We start from the raw sequence: 25,560 nt of genomic DNA on the forward strand, positions 1-25,560 counted from the left end.
CCCCGATGACCACGGCTCCTCAGGGCAGACTCCCATCAACACAGACCTGTGAAGTGTGGGCTGCCCGTGGCATTATGGGAGTTAGTTAGTGTTTTACGGTTGTTTACGCTCGAGTGAAGAGTCGAAATGTGAGTTTAAATGTGGGTAACCTGAAAGATGACATTAGGACTGCTGTAAGCTGCACTTTTGTTCTAAAGCTGTGCTCTTATGAGGCTGCAGACCCTCACTGTGGAAATGAACCTGAAGCTTTTAATGGAACATCTCTGGCGCCTTCTGCTGGTGGATTTCCACTACAACAAACAAGAATTTCTACAAATTTTTATTTGTCAGTCAAATTATCCCACCCCCCAAAGAACACTCCATAAAAAGGGCCAAATTATTCACATTTAAGGAGTCTGGAAACAAGAAGGCAGAAGTTTCACGTTTACAAAAGAGTCCAAAAGTAAAAGTTTGAACAGAAACAAAGATGAATCTCATTTGTTCAGGCGCCTTTAAGAAAGAAGAGGCAGAAGTGTCACAAACATCTGTCAGACTGAAGACTGGCCCAAAATAAAAGTGCACTGTTCAGAGCTCAGCTCCTACCACAGTGTTTAACACACACACACACAACATCTTCTGCTTCCCCATTTACAAAAATCAGTGAAGCAGGTTTGACCCAGTTCCTCCAGGTGACGTTTACATTCATAAAAATATTCTTAAAAGAACCAAAGGTTTTATCTAGGGACATCGACTGAAACAAAGTTTTGAAAGCAAAAGTAAAATTAATTTGAAAATGTGTGGTGCTCGCGTGCCGAAGGTTTGGGGTCAGGTATAATGATGTGTCACATGATCCACTCGCATCATAAGGGACGTCCTGATGGTACGACATTGTGTGTTTTCAATTGTAGCCAATCAAATAGAAACAAACTATGCACTACTTCAGGCAAAACACAAAATAAAAACAAATAGGATTGACGCCATCCTGAGAACATTACGAAAGTAATAAATAGACCCGGGCCAGAGCCCGACTCGCTCCAGTTACTGCCCCCCTGTGGATGGGAGGGGCAGGTGCAGTCTGTGTGGAGCTGTTAATATCCCTGTAGTCCATTGTAAACCTTTTGTACTGAATCCTGCTTCAGAATTTTCCGGATTCCTGAAAAAATAGGAGATGGTCACAAAAGGGTCTTATCGTGTCGTCCCCCGTGTTCACGTGTCTCACCTTCTTTCTGCTTGTCATCGAATTGTGTCTGAGGAAACTCCACATCAAATGTAATAATTAGTGAACCACGAATGTTGATGTTGTCAAAGTTTGGCAGACCCTCTCCCTTTTTCCACATCCGAGCGCCGGGCTTAGTGACTTTGTCTCTTATGATGTGCACCTGCAGAGAGTCACATGTTTAACTACATGTTTATTTAAATTCAACTGTGCCACAGGCGTCTGACGACCTTGTGTCCGTCTAAATGAACGATGTCCATCTCAAAGCCGACCAGAGCCTCCACCAGTGAAATGGTGACGTTTGTGAACAGGTCGTCACCTCTTCTCTCAAACACTGGATGTCTGAAACAGGATATATTAAGTTACCAGATTTGCCCCAGACTAAGAAACAGCGCCCTCTGCCTGTCAGATCCTCTCAGTCCAGCCTGAAAACCCACCTCTTCTCCCTGGCATTTAACACTAGACAGGATATACAGGGGTTTGATTGTTCTTTTCCTGCGTATTGTGTTGTAGATACGTTTGGTGTTAAAACATTTTGGTTCAGCTGAGAGTCGTTTTAAATACATTATAGAAATAAACTTGATAACCACAGCCACCATCAATCCATTTGCGTCACTTACTTTAGAACTTTAATACGGAAACGCAGGTCACCAGGTTCTCCATCGATGTGAGGCTCACCTAAAATAAAATGGAATTGACATGGATGAAGGCAAAAAGGATTATTTTTTAATCCAATACAAACCTTCCCCGATAAACGGATACTCCATCTCGTCTCGTACGCCCTGCTCGATCTCAACTTCTAAAGTGCGTTCCTCATTCACCAATCTACAAAAATGAGCCACAAAACACACACATTTGAGTCATCTGTAGAGGCGGAGGCAGAGTCTTACCTGGGTTTATTTATTTATTTATTTTACTCTCATGACAGTAAAAAGGACAAAGTTTATAAAAAGCAGGTGCGGAAAGAGGCAAAAAAACCCCAAAAAACTTAGATTAAAGCCTCCACCTTATGAATACAGAAAACTGAACATTCTCCCAGGTTACAGTATAAATTAGGAATGCACTGATCTATTTTTAATTTATTTTTCGATATTGATACCGATCCTACAGCTTTAAATATCTGTCTATACCTGATATCAGCAGATACAAGAGCAGAGACTGGAAACACCATTTATTTCCTTAAAAATGAGGGAAAACTGAACAGGTGTGTTCTGCAGCTCTTGCACAAAGCTGTTCTGTAGTTTCTGGAGAAATAAGTAAAAGTTCAAACATTTTGAGACTTTCTGGGCCAACTATGACAAGTACAAAGTCTCATTTCATTAAGTTATACATGTCCAACCAGGATAACAACTGGACTGATATCTGGAAGCAGTTTAAAACTAAACAGAACGTGCGCTCATTGGGTTCCCATGTATAAATAAAAGACAAAATAAAAATAAATAAATAAATATATTAAATAAATATAAATAAAATAAATATATTAAAATAAATAATTAAATAAACATAAATAAAAAAATAATTAATTAAAATAAATAAATATAAATACAATAAAATAAATATATTAAAATAAATAAACAAATAAAAAAAATAATTAAAATAAATAAATACATTAAATAAATATAAATAAAATAAATAAAAATAATTAATTAAAATAAACAAATAAATACATTAAATAAACATAAAATAAAATAAATAATAAAATACAAATAGAAATAAATAAAATAAATTTAAATCAATAAAAAAAAAAAAAAAAAAAAAAAAAAAAAAAGAACAAATAATGTATCTGAAACCAGTATCATATGGGTGCACCCTCAGTATAAATCAGCCTCGAGTCACTTACTTGACGTTGGGACACTCATCACAGACCATCTCTTGGGTCATCTGGAAACGTCCCGGTCCGAGCTGTGTGGTCCTCATCTCCTGTCGGCAGTTACATTTTCTTTTCCCAGGGGCTTCTTTGGCGACTGGTTTGTTGCGTACGACCTGTAAACAACATCGGAACGTATCAGTATGTTTGCCACGTAGTGTTTCGTCCACTGACCCAGAGGTTGGCAGTGAAGTTCTAGTGTCCTCGAGCAACACACTTCACCCACCTCACCCCAGCGTCTGTGTACACTGGTGTATGAATGTGTGTGTGTGTGTGTGTAAAGCAATTTGAGCTTTGAAGGTGGAAAAGCCGATATATGGTACAGTAAATCGATACTAGACCGAGCTGACAAATGTAAATGGTTTCTAAGCTCACCTCAACAAAGTTCCCAGAATACACCTCTTCTAGAGTGACCTCCAAATCCAGAATAATGTCATTCCCCCGTGGGATATTTCTGTCCTGTTGCTGCCGGTTTCCTCCAAACATGAACCCGAAATCTCCAAAGAAGCTGCACAGAGAGAAACAGGCCTGTACGATGTATTCAGCACAAACACTACACACCACAGAACAGCAGGAGGAGGCAACGGCTCGTACAGAACTGGATTTATAATGAAGTTAAACCAACCTGGAGAAGATGTCATTATGGGAGCCGTGGTGGCCTTCTTTGAGCCCATCTTCCCCGTAGGCATCGTACTGTTTTCTTTTCTCCTCATCTGAGAGCACCTGTGGTTTAAACACACACTTCAGCTCCACACCATCACTTTAGATTTATTATTTAACTTAAGGCCTGTCACAATAACACATTTTAGAGGAACTTACAACAGGACAGGTCTACAACAGTCACAGAAAGTAACAAAATAAAAGAAGTACTGTACTTAAGTATACATTTTCGGTATCTGTACTTAAGTATATATGAGTGGACACTTTTTACTTGAGTACATTTGAGAGCAGTATTTGTACTTTCTACTCCACTACATTTTTGAACAGGACTGAAAAGTAAAAGTATCTTTATTATTGTGTGAGACCTGCTGAAAAGGCTGAGGGTTTATTTTTAACACATCCATAATTTGAACAAAACTAAAATATATGAATAAAAACAAACAATCAATTCAGTCGTTTCAAAATCTTTACATTTGAAGCTTTATAAGACTCAATATCTGTGTTAAATACTTTTACTTTTTACCCGTAGGAGCCATTTGCCTATTTTAGTTTATTCTAAGATTAATTTATTATTTTTGTTGTTGATTGATTTTTACAGTTTATTTTTGGGTTAAGTTGCATATTTAATATATATTTTTGCTGTTAATATTTCTTATATTTTGTTTACCTCAACATCAGTTTCAGTTTTAGTCTGTGGGGCCTCAAGCATGTCGGTGGTTGGTTCATGTTGACCGGAATGCGACTTTTGCCCTTTTTCACAACTCCCTCTATTTTACACCTCTGTCCATGCTTACTTTTCCTTTGATGCATGAAATAAGTGTATAATACCAGTTTAAGTAGAAGAAAAATATAAAAACTAATGCATTTTTGAGTAACTTTTATGCAAGCAAACAATGAAACAACTATTTGGCCAGCTCAGAAACACTTTAAATGTTAAAAATATCTGAACAAGCATTTGAGCATTTACACAAGAGACTATGCAGATTGTACTAAGGGTTAGGTTTTTACAGCCCTTTCTATAAAAAAAAAAAAAAAAACTCAGGCATTTATGCAGCTAAGACATTGATTTTGCCAGGTCATATTTTTTGGAATGTCTATTAAACAGATGTCCATGTGATACTTTTACTTGAGTATTTTTTGCTCCAGTATTCTACTTTTACTTAAGTAACAAAACTGAGTACTTCAGAGAATAGACTGAAAGCAGCTCTGTTTGTGAACAAGTCTCTACATGGACCAGCACCAAAGAACCAGGACTGAACCGGGACTGAACCGGGACTGAACCGGGACTGAACCGGGACTGAACCGGGACTGAACCGGGACTGAACCGGGACTGAACCGGGACTGAACCGGGACTGAACCGGGACTGAACCAAGGCTAAACATGGTGAATCAGTGTTTGAGTTTTGTGCAGCTAAAACCTGGAACATTCTTCCTGAAGATGTGACTCAGGCCTTGACTTTGACAATGTTTAAATCCAGACTCAAATGGTTCTGTTTAGCTGTGCATGTGACTGAAAGGGTTTTATTCTGCACCTTTCTCCTTTAATGTAAATTTTTTGATGATTATTTATGTTTTGCTTTGTCGTATTGTGACTAATCCCTTTTATATTCTGAAAAACACTTTGCATTACCTTGTGTACGAACTGTGCTACACAAATAAACTTGCCTTGCCTTTTTTCCATCACTGATCTACAATAACATGACACAACAACACTGTATTATAGAAGTATATCTCTATAACTCAACTCAATGACCCTATTCAGCTCCTTCCAGTGAATCCACTCCAGGTTTTCTGACAGTACACGTGCCAGAACAGAGCCAATCAGAAGCAGCCACACAGTCTAACCGACCAATCACAGAGCCTGCGGCGTTTCTACAACAACCAAACAGCTCTGTACAGAGACCTGAGCATAAACCACACTATTATTTCATATGCAAATACTAAAATACATGAGTAGGGAGTGCCTTAGACTCAAAATGACCCGGGATATCACTTACCTCATAGGCTGCCCCCAAATCTGCAAACTTGTCCTGAGCTTTGGGGTCGTCCTGGTTTCTGTCTGGGTGTAACTGAAGAGCCAGTTTTCTGTAAGCCTTCTTGATGTCCCTGATAGATGCAGTCTTGCTTACTCCCAAAATCTTATAAAAGTCACGCCTGAAAGCAAAAACAGGGATTTTAAACATCCAGATCTAAACAAAAATGCACAAATAAGTGAAATCTGTGAGGCAGTAAGTGCTTTAGGGAAGAATTATCCCAAAAACACCCTGTTCTTCGATCCAGAAATGAAATATAATCAGTGTTGCTAACCAGAGCTAAAGCTAGCAACACTGCTCTTCTCCCTCTTCTTCTTCTTCTACAGTCTTGTGTGATCTGTACAGCTGTTCCAGATTGTTCTAGCTGTGTTATTAGGCAACAGTTTCACTAAAAATACCCCATATGTTTGAGTTTAGTGCTTTTATTCCGCGTTTGTAGCCGCTCCACAGACGGAGAGCGCCTCTGGACCAATCACAGTCCAACATGTGTACCATCTGGAGCTGAGGTTTGCCCGCTTTTAGCTCCCTTTCCCGGGTCAAAACACTCACCCCGCGAGCACCACCGTGACCGCGTAGAGCAGCAGACAGCACACCGAGCACAGACTGGTCCCTTTCGCCGCCATGGAGCCTCCAAATCCAACGATATTTCACGAAAAGGCCGAAGGAGATGCACCGGCTTTTGAAGCTCGCTCCTGCTGCCACTCACAAACCTACTTCCGGCTGTCACAGAAGTCCCGCCCCTCACGCACAGCCACGCCCCCTACGCGCAGACCCACCCACGTGACACAGTTGCCAGTTTGAGCGTCTTGTTATGGGAAAGTAAGCGTTTTCAAGCAGTTTTTTCTGTTTTAGCTGAACAAATGACAATATATTCGCATTTTTACTCTTGGCATGGCTCAGATTGGTTAAAAAAATAATAATTGTACAACGCAATTCGTACATAAAGTAATTCAAAGTGCTTTACGGAATAAGAAAGACATTAAAATCACAATACAACAAATCAAAAACAGATATAATCATCATTAAAAGAGTAGAGTGCAGAATAAAAAGCTTTCAGTCATATGCACAGCTAAACAGAACCGCTTGGAGCCTGAAAATAAGGATATCTGGGACATGTCTTGAATAAAACTGGGACAAATCAATGTTTTGGGAAAAATCTGCTGGGACAGGGGACACAGGACTCAGAACTGGGACTGTCCTGCCTCAACAGGGACGTTTGGTCACTCTACACTGCAGTAGGACGTGGAGGGACACACTCTGGACATTTAAAATCAATAATCTATAGTTTATAGTTTAATAACAGCAATTACTCTGTATGATTTCCAGTTTTTATCAGTCGTATCACACAGTTTATGTATCACACAGAGAGAGTGGAATGGCAAAGGTCCAAACATATTACAACCATGAAAGCAAACAGTGCATCCCAAAAGTCTTAAAACTTTAATGTAAATCTCACTTTTTATAATTCATGTGGCTTCAATAGAGGTGAAAGAAGTACTCCATGTGTTACTTAAGTAAAAGTACAGCTATAGAGGTAAAAAGTTACACAAGTAAAAGTAAAATTATCACATGAAAAAATCTACTGAAGTAAAAGTATTTAAGTACATGTTTAAAAATGTACTTTAAGAGTAAAAAGCAAAAGTATTTCACACATTTGTTAAAGTGTAAATGTAGTGATATTGCTTAAAGTGATTCATATTTTGTTTAACAGTAACAATATGAATCAGTTTTTCTCATGAATTTTGTGTATTTATTTTTGTTTTGCTCAAAGCCGAAGCTTAAACTCGGATGTTTCCACGAACATGGTAAAAATAACCCCTCAAATCACATGAAAAGTACTTTTACTTTTCAGTCCCGTTCAAAAATGTAGTGGAGTAGAAAGTACAGATACTGCTCTCAAATGTGCTCAAGTAAAAGTAAAAAGTATCCACTGTAAAATGTGCTTAAGTAAAGTACAGATACCTAAAAATACTATTTAAGTACACTTCTTTCCTGTTTGTACTTCGTTACCTTCCACCACTGGGTTTCTGGACTGGGATGAGGGTCGGGGGTCTAGAGATGCAGGACGACCAAAGAGGAAGGGACTGTGATCTCATTTTTATCCTTTTTCAGTTTTGTGTCACATTATAGACGCTGTAGGGCCGTGTTAAATGTCAGTCAAGTTAAATATTTGATCAAAAACACGCACTTATGTAGCTGATTCAGAGGCGACACTTCTCACGCTTCATTCTGGGCTCATGTTGAGGGGCTGAGGTCTCTTGTTTATGGCGGTTTATTATTCATTTATTTTCACAGACTTGGTCACTTGTTGCTTTCTGAAAATCTGGCAACTTGTGATGTGACGTTCAGGAGCGAGCCGGCTCTTTAAAACAGTTCCTTAGGTTCCTTTAACTGTTGGAATCGGATACATTTTTGTTTGAATTTTGTTTTTATACATTTTTAGACTGATTTACACAGTTTGAACCAACTCAGAAGCAGAACAGGCGACACAAGAGAGAGAGATTTATGCACAAATAAAACATCTGGCATCATAATAACAGTTATTATTATTGTAATCTAAGTTTTATTTGGATTATTGTAATTTCAAAGGGTAAATAATACAGTCTATGGAGTAAACACACTCCCACTCCCAGTTTGAACCATTTCTGAGGCTTGGTCATTCCTGTGTGATTAGTTTGTTGATACAATGAGTTCCCACATTGGCTTCTGACATAGAAATAAAGAGTAAAAGAGTCAGTCTTTTGAATGGCTCTTTGAAATGAACAGATCTAAAAGATTCAGATCCCATAAAGAGCTGAAAGTCCCAGCACGACTGACAACCCTGACAAGACTGAATTCTCACACTTTCCAAACACACTCACTTACCTGCCCCCCCCCCAACTACATACATATGGTACATTATAATTATTTGTCACGAGAATTAAAAGTTTGAATTATTTAATTAAAGCACACCTTACATTTTTACCATGAACAGTTTTTACTCTTGTTGTTGTTGTTGTTGTTATTATTATTATTGTTATTATTATTGTTATTATTATTATTATTATTATTATTATTATTATTATTATTATTATTATTATTATTATTATTATTATTATTATTATTATTATTATTATTATTATTATGGTCATGTTAGAGCACAGTGCCTCAGCTCATATGTTTCGGCTCTTTTATGGGATCCGAATCTTTTTCATCCGTTCACTTCAAAGAGCCATTTAAAAGACTGACAATTTTTGTATCTATAATAATAATAAAAATAAAAATAATAATAATAATAATAATAATAATAATAACAACAACAACAACAACAACACTACTACTAATGACACTACTACTACTACTACTACTACTACTACTACTACTACTACTACTACTACTACTACTACTAATAATAATAATCGAACTGTTATTAAGACGCCATTAAAAAATAAATAATCATTTTAATTGTAATTTATTTATTTTTTTCACTCGTGTCACGTGCTCTTCTTCTGCGCTGTTTCTTCTGTACTTCAGCGTTAATCGGCGCAAAAATATATTAAAATTTGAAAGAGAAGATTCGTTTCCTTTAAAAATTAAGATCGAGGCCCAAAAGAGCCGACTGTCCGTGAACGTCACATGACTAGTTCACAGAGGGGCGGGGCTGTGTGCACGAGACAGGCGCCAAATAGGAAGAACTGCAGCTGTGTGTGCGCGTAAAACTGCGCCTCTGCACCAGAACAACCCGCAAACAGCGACATGACGCACAGGGGGATGCTCCACAGATGATCCGGAGCAAACACGCTGCATGAAAACACACCATACAAACGCACAAAGTAAGATTAAAGTTGTTTTCACGTCCTGTTATTGCTATGCTAAGCTAACAGCTAAATGAAGCACTGTGCGTAAAACTGCCAAAGACTTTTACGCACGACGCTGGGTTTGGGTTTCACCTGTTACGCGCTGTTTTCTGCTCTTTTTTCTGTAAAATATTGTATTCCAGACTTGTTTTGTCCTGTTTCCATGGGTGTTGTCAACAGCTGTAGCCTAGTTTTGAGTTGCCAAGGAACTGCTGTGCGTAATGGTACAAAGACGAATACGCACTCGCTCCTCCCGCTGTAAATAAACCAAAGAAGCCACCAAAAAAACAAAACCCACGCGTGCCATAAACGCACATCTTAATGAGCTTGTCTTGAGTGTAAATCCATGTACTATTCTGTCTCTTTTTCCCCAGAGAGATGGAGGAAGAAGGGATAAAAATCTGGCCGCGCATGGAGCCCTTCATGTTGGGGGCTTTGCAGGTAGGAGCACGTCACATTTCTCCAGGTAAAGGGTCAAAGTGAAAAGCCAAAATGCAGACTAAATATACATAAAGTCTCTTTGCAATTTAAAAATGTAATTACAAAGGCAGTTGATAAGATTTATTAATTAGATTTTGTTCTATTGTATTCAGTGGTTATAAAAGTTTTTATTCACTCTGGGGTCTACATGTTCATGAGTTCTTCAAACATTCCCAGACCATTGGATTGAGAGATGGACCAATTCTGTGTCCACCACGTTCATCAGATCTCACACCTCTGGATTTCTCTCCATGGGGCTGAGTTAAAGATATCGTGAATTAAACAAAGACACGGGACATTACGGAACTAAAGCAAAAGACGCAAGTGAGATTGAACCAGTGATGAGGCTCTGCTGCAGCGAACGTGACACGAAATCCAGCCCCGCCTTGATGTGCTTCATGTGACTGATAGAGCCCATATAGAGGTGTATTAAATGAGGTCAAACAACTTTGTACAACAGAACAGGTCTGATTAAGATATCTGGTCAACTGCCTTTGTAATAAATGTTTTAAACTGTACAGAGACTTTATGGACACTCTGTACTGTACATACAAAAAAGATAAGGAAATGAGAGGAAAAAAATAATTACTTGCTTATCCATACACAAGGCAAGTTTATTTGTACAGCACAATTGGACCTGGATTTAAACATTGTCAAAGTAGAGGCCTGTCTCACATCTTCAAGAAAACTGTTCCAGGTTTTAGCTGCACACAATTGAAATTATGATTTGATGTGTTTAGTCCAGATTTAGTCCTGACTCGGCACCAGCAGGAGGCCGTGGGAGAACAACACACACCCCCTCCAAACCTTAATGAATGCACTCCCCATTCGTTTAACTCGAAATGTCTAATGTCTTTTACTATTTGTATTGTCTCTAATATCACAATTAAAAATAATAAAATATAGACTATATATTTTTCAGGTGGCCCCATCTTCCAAGCTCAGCCTTCACTACCTCCGAAAGATGGCGACATACGTGCGGACGAGGGACGGCTGCTTCCCTGTTCTGGGCTGGCCGATGTGGAGGCATATCGCATGTGGAAAACTACAGCTCCCAGAAGACCTTGCATGGCTCTACTTTGAGACTTTTGATCTTCTCGTTGGATATGTCCCCGAGAAAAGACTGGAGTGGGCCGAGAGTCTGTCCCAATGCACCTCCAAAAGTGAACTGGATCAGCAACGGAACAAGGTGCAGTACGACTAGGGAGGAGTGAAGTTCATCCATGTACATGAGTTATAATTGATAAAAAAAACAAAAAAAACACGACCTGTCAAAAGTTTGGACACGCCCTCTCATTCAATGTTTTTGTTTCTTTATTTTTACTACTTTCTACACTTTATATACATATAGAAAACATCAAATTAATGAACTCTACTGAGTGTATTTCGACGAAGCAAAGGGTGGGTACTTTGAGGATTTGAATATAAAAAAAAACTTAACTTTCCCACTTGGAGGAGGTCTCGGGGAAGACGCAGGACACGCCGGAAGGACAATGTCTCTTGACTGGCCTGGGAACGACTTGGGATCCCGCTGGAGGAAGTGTCTAGGGTGATGGAAGTGTGGGAGTCCCTGCTTAGACCGTGGATAAATGGAAGAACGGATGGACTTTTTTATACATTTTATATAAACACAAGACATCAAATATATTAAGTAGTAAAAATAAAGACACTGATTGAGAGTACATGTCCAAACTTTAACTGTACTATTCAAGTTTTTTCTTTTCTTTCCAGTTGTCTGTGGACACACTGCAGTTCGTCCTCTTCCTCTTCATTCAACAACTCAACCGTGTGTCTTTACGCTCTTCATCCATCGTTGAAGAGTGGCCCAGTCATCGAACTCGCTCCGCTTCTCCCTGTCCCTCAGAACGCGAAGGCAAAACCAGCTCCCAAAACAAGGTGAGGCTGTTTATCGAAGCCTGTCTCTATAATCACCCTATCAAGTTATCGTTCAATATATGAGCTGGAACTATATATTTTAGCCGTTGGAGTTTTTTTTGTTACAAAACTGGGGAGATTTGAAGTATTTTTGTTGTAATATGATAAGATTTGAGCTGTGGAGGCATGAATAAGTCTCTTTTATGGCTCATTACTGGAACATTCTGCTGGTTATTAGTTCCAGCTCATGTCTTTTAATGAAACAGTCTATTTAAAATGGTTCTCCGGGATTATCTTACATTATTTAAACCTTAATCAGTGGCATAAAGTAGATACTTCTCTGTAACGATATATCAAGTTTCAATATGTGTTAGTCAGGTCTCTGTTATTGCTTTTTCCTGGTAAATTTGAATTCTTTTACTCTTCTTCTCAGAACTGGGACGATCAGGCACACCTCTCTTTTGTAAATGGCCATCTTGCTGAGATTTTGGAGCTGCTCGTTGAACCAAGTCAGCTGCCGTGTGCTGGACAGGCTCAGCGAGAATGCCAGGTCTGACGACTCAAAATCCGTAAACAAACAAAGTACTTCATTATGACTTGAACAAACTTTGTAGTTGTACTTATTGTTGTGTTTGACCATAGACCGAATTCACTTTACACTGAAAAACCGTGGCCCGTCTCTCTGTACCTGCTGCTGTCAGACTCATCATTTTGGTCTTAAATGTTCGTATTAACCCGCTCTACATGATCCAGATATCCGTGGAGGCTGTGCGAAGTTTAAGCCTGCTCTTAGAGGGATCTGTGGGTCAAGGCAGAGCCGTCCAGCCCGTTCATCGCCTACTGACCAAGGGCCCTCTTCAGACCGAAGCGGGTTACTGCGCAAAAACCCGTTCCTTCCCTCTCCGTAAGCTCCTCTTGTGTCTCCAACAAAACCTGTCGCTCAACCCTTTTGGGATCACAGCGTGTCTGCACTCGGGGAAAAAACTAGCGTGGGCCCAACAAGGTGACCTCATATCCTCAGTTTTAACACGTTTTCGTCATGTTTTATATTTGAACTCTTGGCTTCTTTTGTGTGTTTTATAGTGGAGGGAGCTATGAAGAGAGCCAAAATCGCCAGAAATACCCACACAGCGCCCCCTGGTAGTAAAATAGTGTTGATGTCTCAGGTTTTAAAACAAACACTTGCTAAAACTTCAGAAAAATTAACCGGTACAAACATGAAGATACATCGATGTGCAGAGTCCTTTATTTATCTCCTGTCACCGCTAAGGTAAAGGCCACAGTTTAAGTTTGTGTTTTGTCTTTTTTCCAACATGGGGATCATTTTTTGTTATTTTTTTTGTTTTATTTTTCAGATCAGTCACCGTGGATAAGTGCCGTGACTGTACGATTGTCCTGGGTCCAGTTGAAACCGCGGTCCACGTTCACAGTAGCCAAAACGTGAAGGTGGTTTGTGTCGCGGGGAGAGTCGTGTTCGGAGCATCTTCACACTGCGCCGCCTTTATCCTGACCCCTACGCGACCTTTGCTACTTCCTGGAAACGCAGACATCAGCTTCGGCCCCTTTCATACGTTCTATCCGTCCCTGGAGGATCACATGGCCAGCGTCGGTTTAGCTGTCGTCCCGAACGTTTGGGATCAGCCCTTGGTTTTGGGGGCGGACGGTGTTTTAAACGCTTCACAGTGCAACTCGGCACACGGCCCTGAGCCGGGGAGCTACCGCCTGATTCCTCCTGCAGAGTTCCACGCGCTGGTCGTGCCTTTTCAAATGGACGGGGACACGTGCGAGATCCCGGGAGGACTGCCACCTTTGTATCAGGAAGCGGTGGAAGCGAAGAAGAGGAGGATACAGAACTGGCAAAGGACTGTGAGCGAGACTCGACTGAACAAGTAAGATGACAAATTCCTTATATAACTGACATATAGAGGACCCATTTGCGCCAGTTTGGAGCAGAGTTTCTCATTAGGAAGGATCATGTAGCACGGGTTAATACGAATATTTTAAGACCAATCCGTTTATATATACAGTCTATGGTTTCAGATGACATCCCCACATTGTACAGGGCAATACTATTTAATACAAATGGGTGTAGCTTAAATTTATTTAGTTAAAATGCTGACTTTTGTTGTAATATAATGAGTCCTAGGATCTAATTACTTATAGAAACAATCAGGTTCAACATTTGTCAATTCACTTTTTGTATATTTCATGGCAAAGCGCAGTGTTATAAGTAGAAAAAAATGTCTCTTGCTCCTCGTCTGGGAGTATAACGACATCGCAATCTACAATCTGAAAAACACCAGTACAGATGGAGACAAAGAGCAGCCTTTTGCAGCGAAACAAAACTGCTCTAATGCTGTTAAATATGATGACTTTGAGTAGATTTATTATTTCATTAGTGACTGTAGGCAACTCGTTTACACACCTCCCATCTTTGTGTTTTCTCAGGGAGCAGAGGCGGCAGTTCCAGGCCCTGGTTGAAATGAAGTTTCACGAGTGGCTGCTAGAAACTGGACACAGAAAAGAACTGGACAGTCTGTCACCTCCGCTCTTAGCTCCACAGAACAACCCTAACGGTCAACACACCAGTTCTCTTAAAGCGGCGAACGGTGACGGCGTTATTGCAAATGGACAAACAAAAGAACCTTCTACTGCGGCTTGTTAACGTGTAATGAACCTGTGACGCCCCCAGCGCCTCAAACATCTGCCCGAGAGGCTTCTGTTGGGTTTAAGGCTGTGCCATCTTTTCAGGACGAGCAGGGAGTGGACTGGCATGTTGTTGAGCGACATCCCAAACATTTGAGTGGAGCTGTATGTGTTTATATAGTCTTAGATTGCAAATTAATACTATGAACACAATAGAATGAGTTTAAATAATATGTCCAATGATTTTTGTGTAGAAAACATACTAACAAAATAAATACATGTGTATAGAGGAAGTGGACATAAGAGAAGTACATATTTTGTAGAGTTAGTATATTTTTATATTAAATCTTGGGCTTAGGTCAATGTATATTTTTTCTAATAAATATTTCAACTGACTCTTGGTTGATTAAACTGTAGCTGATGCCCAAGTCCATCCACTTTTCCACCTGTGCATTTAAAAAATATTAATGAACTGAGAGAAAACAAAACAGTTCAGACCCAGTCTACCTAAAATTGCACTTGTGTATTTGCATTTGCAGTGATGCTAAAATGTTTTTGTCACCAAGAGGCGCGTGTGCAGGTGTGTGTGCAGAGGCGCGTGTGCAGAGGTGCGTGTGTGTGTGTGTGTGCAGAGGAGCGTGTGTGTGCAGAGGAGCGTGTGCAGAGGTGCGTGTGTGCAGGGGTGTGTGTGTGTGTGGGTGTGTGTGGGTGTGTGCGTGCGCGTGCGCGTGGGGGTGTGCAGAGGCGCGTGTGTGTGTGCAGAGGCCTGTGTGCAGAGGCGTGTGTGTGTGTGTGTGTGCAGAGGCCTGTGTGTGGGGGTGTGTGTGTGTGCAGAGGCGGCTGCTGATACTTGACACTGAATCCATCAGGTTTATATCTTTGTTACAGAATAAACAGTTTGTGCTTAAGATGTTTTGCCTCAGTGAAATAATCTGCACCTTTTTTTTCTTATTGTATTTAAATTATGCATAATCAGATTTTTGTAAATGAAATCCTGTGTGAACATGCACTGACTGTACGACTCATAATAATAAAAATCTTATTTGTTGACAAACTCTAATGTTAAATGATCATGACTCAGAGCCGTGTGCAGAGCTGTGCCAGGGGAAACTGGTGCAGCTGGCACAGAAGCACGGGTGAAAAGCAGGGGGTGAGCGGGCACTGAACTGTACCAGGCAGAGCAGAGGTGGGGTCAGCGGACGCTACCATGCCCAGCCTTTATGCCATAATCCTTCCTCGCGTTTCTGGAAAAACTGAATAGCACTAGAATCACTGACTCAATTTTTGGATCTCATTTTCATGACAAAGCAATTGTTCCTCTCTTGCCCAACACCCCCCCCCCCTCCACCTGTTTATAATTGAGTGAAAACGTGGGTATAAAAGGCATCGTCTATGGACCTGGACAACACAGAGACCTCAGGGGACCACCACTTACCATCAACAAGGCCATTCTAAACAGGTCAACATGGGCAGGGTGAGTTTGTGTCTATAACGTTAAGGAACCGGCCTGATGTGTGTGTTGTTGTTTTTTTTACAGTAACTAATGAAACAAACTGTTCTTCAGATCGTCTTTTATGAGGACAAGAACTTCCAGGGACGTCGCTACGAGTGCGACAGTAACTGCTCTGACTTCCAGGCCTACCTGAGCCGGTGCAACTCCATCCGGGTGGAGAGCGGGGCGTGGGTGGTGTACGAGAGGCCCAACTACATGGGATATCAGTATGTAGTAAAGAGAGGGGAGTATCCGGAGTACCAGCGGTGGATGGGCATCAACGACCGCATCAGCTCCTGCAAGATGATCCACTTTGTAAGTCAAGCAACGGTAATGTGGTCTCAAGAGCTCAACGTCTTTACTCAACTCTTTTTTTTAACATATTTTGGTTTTTCTTTTGCGATTTACTTGACAAATATATCGAAAATCAATTTGAATTTGACTCCCATTTGCCAAAATCGATGCGACACGTGGCTTTGTTTCAGATCTGACCTGCAGCCTCGGGCCACTTCAGTCGCACAAGGTCAATACTTGAAATATGCGAGTACAGTTGTGTAACGTTTTAAACCGTTGACTCGGGGCTGTGTAAAGTCAAAGATGGAGTTTGGTTGTTGGTTTAAAGGCAACGTAAGTTTATCTGTACAGCACAACTGGTCCACAAAGTAATTCGAAGTGATTTACAGAATAAGAAAGACGTTAAAATCATAATACAACAAATCAAAAATGTAAATAATCATTATAAAAGTAAACTTAAAAGAGAAGAGGCAGAATAAAACTCTCAGTCACATTCACAGATAAACAGAACCGTTTGAGTCTGGATTTAAACATTGTCAAAGTCGAGGCCTGAGTCACATCTACAGGAAGAATGTTACAGATTTGAGCTGCAGAAAACTCAAGCGCTGATTCCCCATGTTTAGTCCTGGTTTAGTCCCGGTTAAGTCCCGGTTCAGTCCCCGGTTTAGTCCTGGTTCAGTCCTAGTTCAGTTCTGGTTTAGTCCTGGTTTAGTCCTGGTTTAGTCCTGGTTCAGTCCCGGTTCAGTCCCGGTTCAGTCCCAGGTTTAGTCCCGGTTTAGTCCCGGTTCAGTCCTGGTTTAGCCCTGTTTTATTCCAGATTTAGTCCCACTTTAGTCCCGGTTTAGTCCTGGTTTAGTCCTGGTTCAGTCCTGGTTCAGCCCTGGTTCAGTTCCGGTTTAGTCCTGGTTCAGTTCCGGTTTAGTCCTGGGTTTAGTCCTGGTTCAGTCCCGGTTTAGTCCTGGTTCAGTCCTGGTTCAGTCCTAGTTCAGTTCTGGTTTAGCCCCGGTTCAGTTCTGGTTTAGTCCTGGTTTAGTCCTGGTTTAGTCCTGGTTCAGTCCCGGTTCAGTCCCGGTTCAGTCCCAGGTTTAATCCCAGGTTTAGTCCTGGTTCAGTCCTGGTTTAGCCCTGTTTTATTCCAGATTTAGTCCCACTTTAGTCCCGGTTTAGTCTTGGTTCAGTCCTGGTTCAGTCCTAGTTCAGTTCTGGTTTAGTCCTGGTTTAGTCCTGTTCAGTCCTGGTTTAGTCCTGATTTAGCCCTAGTTAAATCCTGGTTCAGTCCTGGTTCAGTCCTGGTTTACTCCTGGTTTAGTCCTGGTTTAGTCCTGTTCAGTCCCGGTTTAGTCCTGCTTTAGTCCTCCTCATGTGGGAGATGTTCTTTGGTGCAGAGACTTGTTCACACTGAGCTGCTTTAAAGTCTCTGAGCCACAGGAGCCACAGACCTGAGCCACAGGACTTAAAGCTAAAGCTAAAACGGAGAAACATGTAAATATAAACTTGTCTTTAGCCCGATCTCTTACTCTGACTCCCTGTTTTCCCTCAGACCAGTGAAACCTCGTACAAAATGCAGCTGTATGAGAAGGCGGACTTCGGGGGCCAGGCGTTTGAAGCCACAGACGATTGTCCTTCGCTCCTGGAGAAGCTGCGCTGGAGAGAGGTCAACTCCTGCAAAGTGTTCGACGGATGGTGGGTTTTCTACGAGCATCCCAACTATCGCGGACGCCAGTACTTTCTCGAGAAGGGCGAGTACCGCAAACCTGGAGACTGGGGGGCCGCCAACGCCGCGGTGCAGTCGTTCAAACGCTTCACAGACTGAGCAAAGTCTGATGATAAAATGACAGTATGATGTTAGAGGTCTCCAAATAAACCTGAAGCAAACTCTGATTTTAATGTTTATTTATTAGTTTAAATAAATAAATATATACAACAGGTGATCAGCAGTGGAAAGTAACAAAGTAAAAGTAGTAACTCTGCTCTTCTTAAGTTAAAGTTTTAGGTATCTGTACTTTACTTAAGCACATTTTACAGTGGATACTTTTTACTTTTACTTCAGTACATTTGAGAGCAGTATCTGTACTTTCTACTCCGCTACATTTTTGAACAGAACTCAAAAGTAAAAAGTACTTTTCATCTGATTTGAGAGGTTATTTTTACCATGTTCGAGGAAACATTTTGACTAAAGTTTTTGAGTTTAAGCTTCGGCTTTGAGCAAAACAAAAATAAATCCACAAAATTCGCTTTGTATCGTTACTGTGATCAAAATATGCATCATTTTGAATCAATATCTCTACATTTACACTTTAAAAATGTACTTCAGGAGTAAAAAGTAAGTGTTGTTCATTTGTTAAACAGGTACTTAAATAGATTTTTTTTTTATACTTTTACTTGTGTTACTCAAAAGTACAAATACGCAGGTAAAAACGTTACACAAGTACGTACCGGTACTTCATCCATCGGTGGTGATCAGTCCGAGATCCACAACAACAGGCTGAGGATTTAAATGAGTCCCAAACGAAAAACAGTTTCCACCTCCTCCAATCAGCACCAACTCTTTTGAGCTGGTGACCTCAGAGCAGAAAGAGTGGAGCATCAGAGGCCAAGGAACCGAGGCCTAAACACGGAAGAACGTCGTGAATACTCGTACTCGTATACAACGCGTGCCTGTAGGTAACGGGTCTTTACGATGTAGTACTTTTACTCACCACATCGAGGCGATATTCCGCGCCGCTCTGTGTAAGGAGGTCGACCACAGCCAAACCTGGAACGTGTGAAGCGAGCCACACTCCACCGACCACGAGCAGTTTGTCTCCGATCACATGAGCCGCGTGGGAGTATCTACAAAATACACTCTGTTAGTTAAATAGGTAAACGTGCGGGTTTGAAGTAAATACTCTGTGTGATCCCGCAGTCGTCCGGAAAAACTGAAGAACTGGACAAAAAGTTGTAGGAGTGAAGACGTTTAAGTTACTGCTGGACAAGAGTCAAGAATATTGTTTATCGTGACAAAAAGGGTCGACAGGAATCATTTTATATAATCGTGATGATCGTCGACAAAGATACTCGCCAGAAAAAGTGACTTATCCAGGGGGGAGTCAACGGAGAGGGCAAATGGGTCTGTTGTCCGGGGCCCCAGGGTCTTAGGGGGCCCAGAATTTGACCATCTTCCTATTAATTTTTATTACGGGGGGCCCATTTGAGGTTTATTGCCCCTGGTGCCTCCAAATTTCAGTCGATGGCCCTGCTCATCCATAATATTCTGTGTTTTAAAGTTATAATTATTCATATCCATAACGACTTTAATCATTATTTCACTCAGCCCTTCGTTTTATTACTGTCTGTTAGAAGAAAACAACACCGTATGAAGTTTATCTACAAAGAAACGACTTCAAAAACAGTCAGAATACCTCACCTGCTCGTTATTATTATTGATACCGGAACATTTAACACCAGATCACATGACTGCGTAAGGCTAAGGACGAGCCGCAGCGGAAATGAGACGGGAACGAGGTTTTTTTTTTAGCCGTTTTGCTTCACAAAAACGGAAAACGCTCCAAGGAAACGCAAAACTGGGCACGTTGGTGACACAATTGCAATTTAATAATCTGATAACACACTTTTATACACAAACCTGCACTTGTTTTTGATGTTTTTATATGGACTTATTTGTTTTTGATAGTTTTTTCAGTTTGCGTTGTACTTCAAACATCGTGATATAATCGCTAATCGCATTTTTATTTATTTATTTGATTTATTTTAATTAGGACAGTGCATATTAATCAACATGTCAACAAACAGCATCAATGTAAATACGCCGGAATTAGCACAATAGCTCGTTTACATCCGTTGTCCTAAGGCAGGTCAGAAACAATTATTCTGGCCTCGATAATCGTCACACAAAGTTTCGATATCTGCCTTATATCTGTCTTGTAGCTAGCTCCTTCCTTCAGAAATATAATAACACATAATAACAGCACAGACATAATTATACAAATGCATAGTTTGAAACGCAAAAACATTCAACATTCATCGTTTTCAATAAAATTAAGATTTATAACTTACCTAGCAACAGGGGCGGGTTTTATATCTAGTCTTTGCCAACAAAAGCCGCTTTCGGTCGGCTTTAACAGCGTCGTATCTCCAAGTGGAACTCCTCTTCTGCCCAAGCCTCCGAACATCACCACGCCGCCCCGGTACGAACACGCAGAGTGAGAGAATCTGGGCTCTGGTGCCGCTCCATCTACAGACACCTGCGGTTATTCGTTCACACGTTAAAACTCTGAAAACACGCGGCGAAAAACGGTTTACGTCTCACACGGATACCTCAGTCCAACGGTTCTGACTTAGATCCATGATGTTGTAGTCTCCGAGTATCTCCTGCGCTGCGTTCTTGCCACCGAAAAGAAACAAAAAGTCTTTACCTGGAATAAAAACATGGATTTCGAAGTCAAATAGTGAAATAAAACTATATATAAAGTAAAAATAGCAGAGTAGTCTTGCCTTTGTGGCTGATCAAAGTAGCGGTGTGCCTCCATCTTGGTACTGGAGGTTCGCCCGCACAAACCGCCGGCTCCACGCTCAGTTTTGCGCCGTCGTCACCCTCCAAATCAAGCGAGTCCATCGTTAATTTGCATACGGTTTTCACGGGGTTAAGCGGAGAAGTACGGCCGCCGAGTACAACCGCAGATTTACCCGGAATGGCTGTCGCAGTGTGGTATAAACGGACACCTGTGAGACAAGTAACGATTAAAGTGGTGCGTTCTGCAGTTTTAATACAACAGGTGGAGTCGTTGTAGTGGTTTAATGTGTTTAAAGAGAGAGACAGGGAGGATGAGACAGAGAGAGAGGGAGGAGAAGAGAGAGGAAGGGAGGGAGAAAGGGGGGAGAGAGAAAGAGAGAGAGAAAGCAGAGAGACAGAGAGAGGGAGGGAGAAGAAGGGAGAGAAAGGGAGGCTGAGAGGGAGAGAGGGGGAGAGAGAGAAAACACAGAGAGGGAGAGAGAGAGAGAGAGAGAGAGAAGGCTGAGAGGGAGCGAGAGAAAACACAGAGACAGAGAGAGAGGGAGAGAGAGAGAGAGAAGAAGGGAGAGAAAGGGAGGCTGAGAGGGAGACGGGGAGAGAGAGAGAGGGCGAGAAAGGGAGGCTGAGAGGGAGAGAGGGGGAGAGAGAAAACACAGAGACAGAGAGAGGGAGAGAGAGAGAGAGAGAGAAGAAGAAGGGAGAGAAAGGGATGCTGAGAGGGAGACAGAGAGGGAGAGAAAGGAAGGCCGAGAGAGAGAGGGGGAGAAAGAAATAGAAGCAGAGAGAGGGAGAAACAGAAAGAGAGAGACAAAGAGAGAGAGAGATGCACAGAGAAAGAGAGAAAGCAGAGAGAGGGAGAAACAGAGGCAGAGAGAGAGAAAGCAGAGAGAAAGAGGGAGGGAGGGAGAAAGAGAAGCAGAGAGAGGGACAAGCAGAAAGAGAGAGAGAGAGAGGGAAAGAGAGAGAGAAATAGAAGCAGAAAGCAGAAAGAGAGAGACAGAGAGAGAGAGAAGGAAAGAGAGAGAAATAGAAGCAGAAAGCAGAAAGAGAGAGACAGAGAGAGAGAGGGAAAGAGAGAGAGAAATAGAAGCAGAAAGCAGAAAGAGAGAGACAGAGAGAGAGAGAGAGAGAGAGAGGGAAAGAGAGAGAGAAATAGAAGCAGAAAGCAGAAAGAGAGAGACAGAGAGAGAGAGAGAGAGAGGGAAAGAGAGAGAGAAATAGAAGCAGAAAGCAGAAAGAGAGAGACAGAGAGAGAGAGAGAGAGGGAAAGAGAGAGAGAAATAGAAGCAGAAAGCAGAAAGAGAGAGACAGAGACGTCATTTTCACACATGGATCGTCCACCACAGAGTCCAGACCTTAACCCCATTGAGAATCTTTGGGATGAGCTGGAGAAGCTTTGAGCAGCGTCAGACTCGACCAGCATCAATGTGAGATCAGGGGGAGAGATTAATGCAACACTGGATGGAAATAAATATTGTGACGTTGCAGAAGCGAAATCAAAACAACGCCACAATCAGAGCTAAAGGCGGAACAACGAAATATTAGAGTGTGTGACCTTTTTTTTTGGCCAGGCAGTGTATAACAAAGTAAAATACCTCAACAGTTGTTTAACAGGTTTTTGGACATGATAATTGTGACACCATATTTCAATATCGTGTCTATTTGAGCTTTGGAGACTAATAATAATAATAATAATACAGGTGTGAATGAAACAAAACACAACTCCAGGTCTGTTTTTGATGAGTTAAAAACATTAGAACATGACTTAACGCTCAGAAGAGTCCATTTTGTGTCATATAGGACCTTTAACCAGTTTCTATAAAAGAACCACATACGTTTAGAACTAGATTACAAACTCAATATGGAAAGTAACAAATACCTATATCTCCAGACGCCGCTACTTTCACAAAATTCCAGTTTTGTTTGTTTTTCCGCAGCAGTCCTATCTGCGCTCCCCGACCGCCTTTGCTCGACCCTCCCGTAAGAAGCACGACGTTTGGTCCCAGAGAAGCGGACGCCATCCCGAGCCCCTCTGCGCACACCGGGATGGTCTTCACAGGGAGAGACACGGGGCTGAACGAGGGGCCGCCGAGTGTCAACGGAGACGCTAAAATACACAAACGCAACTTAAACACTGCGGTGATGTGAAGCGATAGTTTAATGAAAAGTTACCTGGTGTGGATAGTATTTCACGAGCGGCCGGAGCGCCTCGGGATGCAGCGAGTATGAAGTAATGCGAACATTTTTGGTGCCACTCCTGTAAATGAAACACAGATAGGCCTGTCACGATAATAACTATGAAGCTGGAACTATATTTTTAGGGTTAATATTTATCTTGGGCACTTTTTCTTTGCACTACTGGGAGATTTTAGGTTATTTTGTTACTATATGATCAGATTTAAGCTGGAAAACCTTGAATAACTCATTACAGATGCAAACTAATGACTAAACTGTTTGATTCTGCTGTTTATTTACATTTTTTTTTTTAAACAATATTATAGATTTAGACTAGTTTTTGTGGTTTAAATCTGCTCTTTGGGTTTTGTGTCAGTGGCATAGATGAGCTTCAATATTATCATTTATCGTTATTACTCCAGCGACATATGAAACTTCTAAATATGTTATTGTGACAGGGATAAACACAGGTCATGTTTTACAAAAGGCAGTTGATTAGAAATATAAATAAGACTTGTTCTGTTGTACTCAGTGCTTATAAAAGTGTTTAATCACGTTGCATTTTTGTATTTCAGGCATCCTGTTGATTAAAGAGGCATCGTTTTGACTGAACCCCGAAGAAATGGCTCCTCCTCAAGAGAAGGAACAGTGTGTGTCATGGTTTATTCAGGCTAAACTCAACGAAAAGAGAGAACACAATGTGGAAGAAGAACAGTGAGGAGACAGGGACAGTGTTAGAGAGAAAGAGAAGTGGACCAAGAACATCTGAGGGGCCCAAACAGAGGTGTGTTAAATGAGGGAAAACACTTTGGAAACCACTGAGAACAACTGTAAAGAGACTTAATGGACTCTGTTTAACAATAATCTAGAATAAATTGAAGTCTAATATAATGTAACAACAACGATGTGAAATACAATCAATAGTTTTCCATTTCCAGTTGTGCTCCAAAGTGTCCAGAGAAAACAAAAACTTGCCTCGTATTCATCAAACGGCTCCAGTTTTTCAATTTTCGATCTTTCCGCCTCAGGAACCAGCCCAAAGTAGAAACAGTTCATGTCCAAACAGACGCACTGCTCCCAGCCCTGACGACACATAATAATAATAATAATAATAATACATTTTATTTATATAGCGCTTTTCAAGATACTCAAAGACACTTTACATAGAAGAACAATAAAAAAAAAAATACAAATATACAAACATTTAAAATCAACACTCATAATAATTAAAGATTAAAAACAGCTTTAAACAGGTGAGTCTTTAGGTGTCATCGCTCATGACACAACGACCACAATAAATGAAGTCTACTTTGTCAAACTCACATTGTCGAGGAGCCGGCGTCTCTGAGCGTCAGCGTCTGGGTATTTGTTCAGAGCGTAAAGAGCCGAGTTCAGTTTTCTAAAATGTTCTTGCATGATTTGTCCAAATGGATCAAATGGGTGAATTTGTTCATAAATTAAAATCACTGACTGAGGTAGAAGTTCTGCTGCCCATCGAATGAGCGAGTCCGACCTGGAAACACATTTATAACAACATGATTAAAGCGGTGGAAAGTAACGAAGTACAAGTAGTAAAGTACTCTACTGTGTTTCAGGTATGTGTAGTTTATTTAAGTACATTTTACAGTACTAATGAACAACACGTTTGAAATACTTTGACTTTTTACTCTTTAAGTATATTTCAAAACAGGTACTTAAATACTGGTATCTGTACGTTTATCTGTGCATCTGACTGAAAGGTTTTTATTCTGCCTCTTCTCTTTTAATGTTAATTTTATGATGATTATTTATGTTTAAATTTGTTGTTTTATGGTTTTAATGTCCTTCTTATTCCGTAAAGCACTTTGAATTACTTTGAGTATCAACTGTGCTGTACAAATAAACTTATTTTACTTTCTACTCCACTACATTTATGAACTGGACTGAAAAGTAAAAGTAGTTTTTATTATTGTCCGAGACCTGCTGAAAAGGCTGAGGGTTTATTTTTAACATGTTCATAATTTGAACAAATAAAAATGAAATAAATACAAAAAATAAAAAATAAAATAAATACAAAAAATAAACAAATAAATAAATACTAAAAATAAATAAATACAATATAAATAAAAATACAAATAAAAGCAGACAGAAAAAAAAGATGGATTCAGTTGTTTTCAGCTCAAATCACCACCTTTGAAGCTTAATAAGAGTCAAAATCTGTAAATTTTTAACTAAAAGTAAAAGAATCACATGAAAAAATCTACTTGAGTATTTCTTTGCTTCAGTATCTGTACTTTTACTTTACAAAATCGAGTATTTCTTCCACTACTGCGTGATTATAATGAACCCAGACAGTTTAAGAGCTACACTATCGCTACTTACCACTTTGTTTCCATATATGTCAGCACCACTTCAGATAAGACGAGCGTTGGAGCCGTCCGCACAAAACCAGCTAAATCCAGAGCTTTTTCCATTTGAGGAAGCTGTCTCACATCCACCCCAAGCAGCCGATACTG

General features: G+C 40.6%; 4 protein-coding genes across 5 annotated transcripts in view; 2 read left to right on the top strand and 2 right to left on the bottom strand.

Annotated features, from left to right (window-relative positions):
- Window positions 1-301: 301 nt before the first annotated feature.
- On the bottom strand, window positions 302-6,482 carry dnajb11 (DnaJ heat shock protein family (Hsp40) member B11). The gene is made up of 10 exons (XM_033987328.2): window positions 6,304-6,482; window positions 5,719-5,875; window positions 3,688-3,785; window positions 3,438-3,570; window positions 3,036-3,178; window positions 1,938-2,020; window positions 1,816-1,873; window positions 1,426-1,537; window positions 1,199-1,358; window positions 302-1,132 (listed from the first exon to the last, which is right to left on the bottom strand). Exons 1-10 carry the CDS (start codon window positions 6,375-6,377, stop codon window positions 1,068-1,070), a joined length of 1,083 nt encoding a protein of 360 aa, XP_033843219.1. The 5' UTR covers window positions 6,378-6,482; the 3' UTR covers window positions 302-1,067.
- A 2,897-nt stretch (window positions 6,483-9,379) lies between these two features.
- On the top strand, window positions 9,380-15,642 carry tbccd1 (TBCC domain containing 1). The gene is made up of 9 exons (XM_033987524.2): window positions 9,380-9,566; window positions 9,965-10,031; window positions 10,993-11,259; window positions 11,802-11,966; window positions 12,379-12,495; window positions 12,699-12,948; window positions 13,029-13,215; window positions 13,301-13,834; window positions 14,394-15,642. The coding sequence occupies exons 2-9, from the start codon at window positions 9,969-9,971 to the stop codon at window positions 14,608-14,610; spliced, it is 1,800 nt and encodes a 599-aa protein (XP_033843415.1). The 5' UTR covers window positions 9,380-9,566; window positions 9,965-9,968; the 3' UTR covers window positions 14,611-15,642.
- A 404-nt stretch (window positions 15,643-16,046) lies between these two features.
- crygs2 (crystallin, gamma S2) lies at window positions 16,047-18,235 on the top strand. 2 transcript variants are annotated; one of them, XM_033986579.2, is made up of 3 exons: window positions 16,047-16,065; window positions 16,156-16,398; window positions 17,918-18,235. In XM_033986579.2, exons 1-3 carry the CDS (start codon window positions 16,057-16,059, stop codon window positions 18,188-18,190), a joined length of 525 nt encoding a protein of 174 aa, XP_033842470.1. In that variant the 5' UTR covers window positions 16,047-16,056; the 3' UTR covers window positions 18,191-18,235. The 2 variants fall into 2 exon arrangements, with proteins under 2 accessions (XP_033842470.1, XP_033842469.1); XM_033986578.2 differs by lacking the exon at window positions 16,047-16,065 and having other exon boundaries at window positions 16,135-16,398.
- A 578-nt stretch (window positions 18,236-18,813) lies between these two features.
- lcmt2 (leucine carboxyl methyltransferase 2) overlaps window positions 18,814-25,560 on the bottom strand; it is a 10,806-nt gene continuing 4,059 nt past the window's right edge. Inside the window, exons 2-11 of the mRNA XM_033987197.2 lie at window positions 25,427-25,557; window positions 24,389-24,578; window positions 24,041-24,148; window positions 23,063-23,147; window positions 22,770-22,997; window positions 20,872-21,099; window positions 20,695-20,792; window positions 20,434-20,621; window positions 19,077-19,209; window positions 18,814-18,985 (exon numbers count right to left, since the gene is read on the bottom strand). Coding sequence (XP_033843088.1) covers window positions 18,821-18,985; window positions 19,077-19,209; window positions 20,434-20,621; window positions 20,695-20,792; window positions 20,872-21,099; window positions 22,770-22,997; window positions 23,063-23,147; window positions 24,041-24,148; window positions 24,389-24,578; window positions 25,427-25,557 — 1,554 coding nt within the window. The 3' untranslated portion in view covers window positions 18,814-18,820. The remainder of the gene's footprint in view (window positions 18,986-19,076; window positions 19,210-20,433; window positions 20,622-20,694; window positions 20,793-20,871; window positions 21,100-22,769; window positions 22,998-23,062; window positions 23,148-24,040; window positions 24,149-24,388; window positions 24,579-25,426; window positions 25,558-25,560) is intronic.

Source organism: Periophthalmus magnuspinnatus, chromosome 21, assembly GCF_009829125.3.
Source record: "Periophthalmus magnuspinnatus isolate fPerMag1 chromosome 21, fPerMag1.2.pri, whole genome shotgun sequence".
In the NCBI taxonomy this organism is placed as follows: Eukaryota; Metazoa; Chordata; class Actinopteri; order Gobiiformes; family Gobiidae; genus Periophthalmus; species Periophthalmus magnuspinnatus.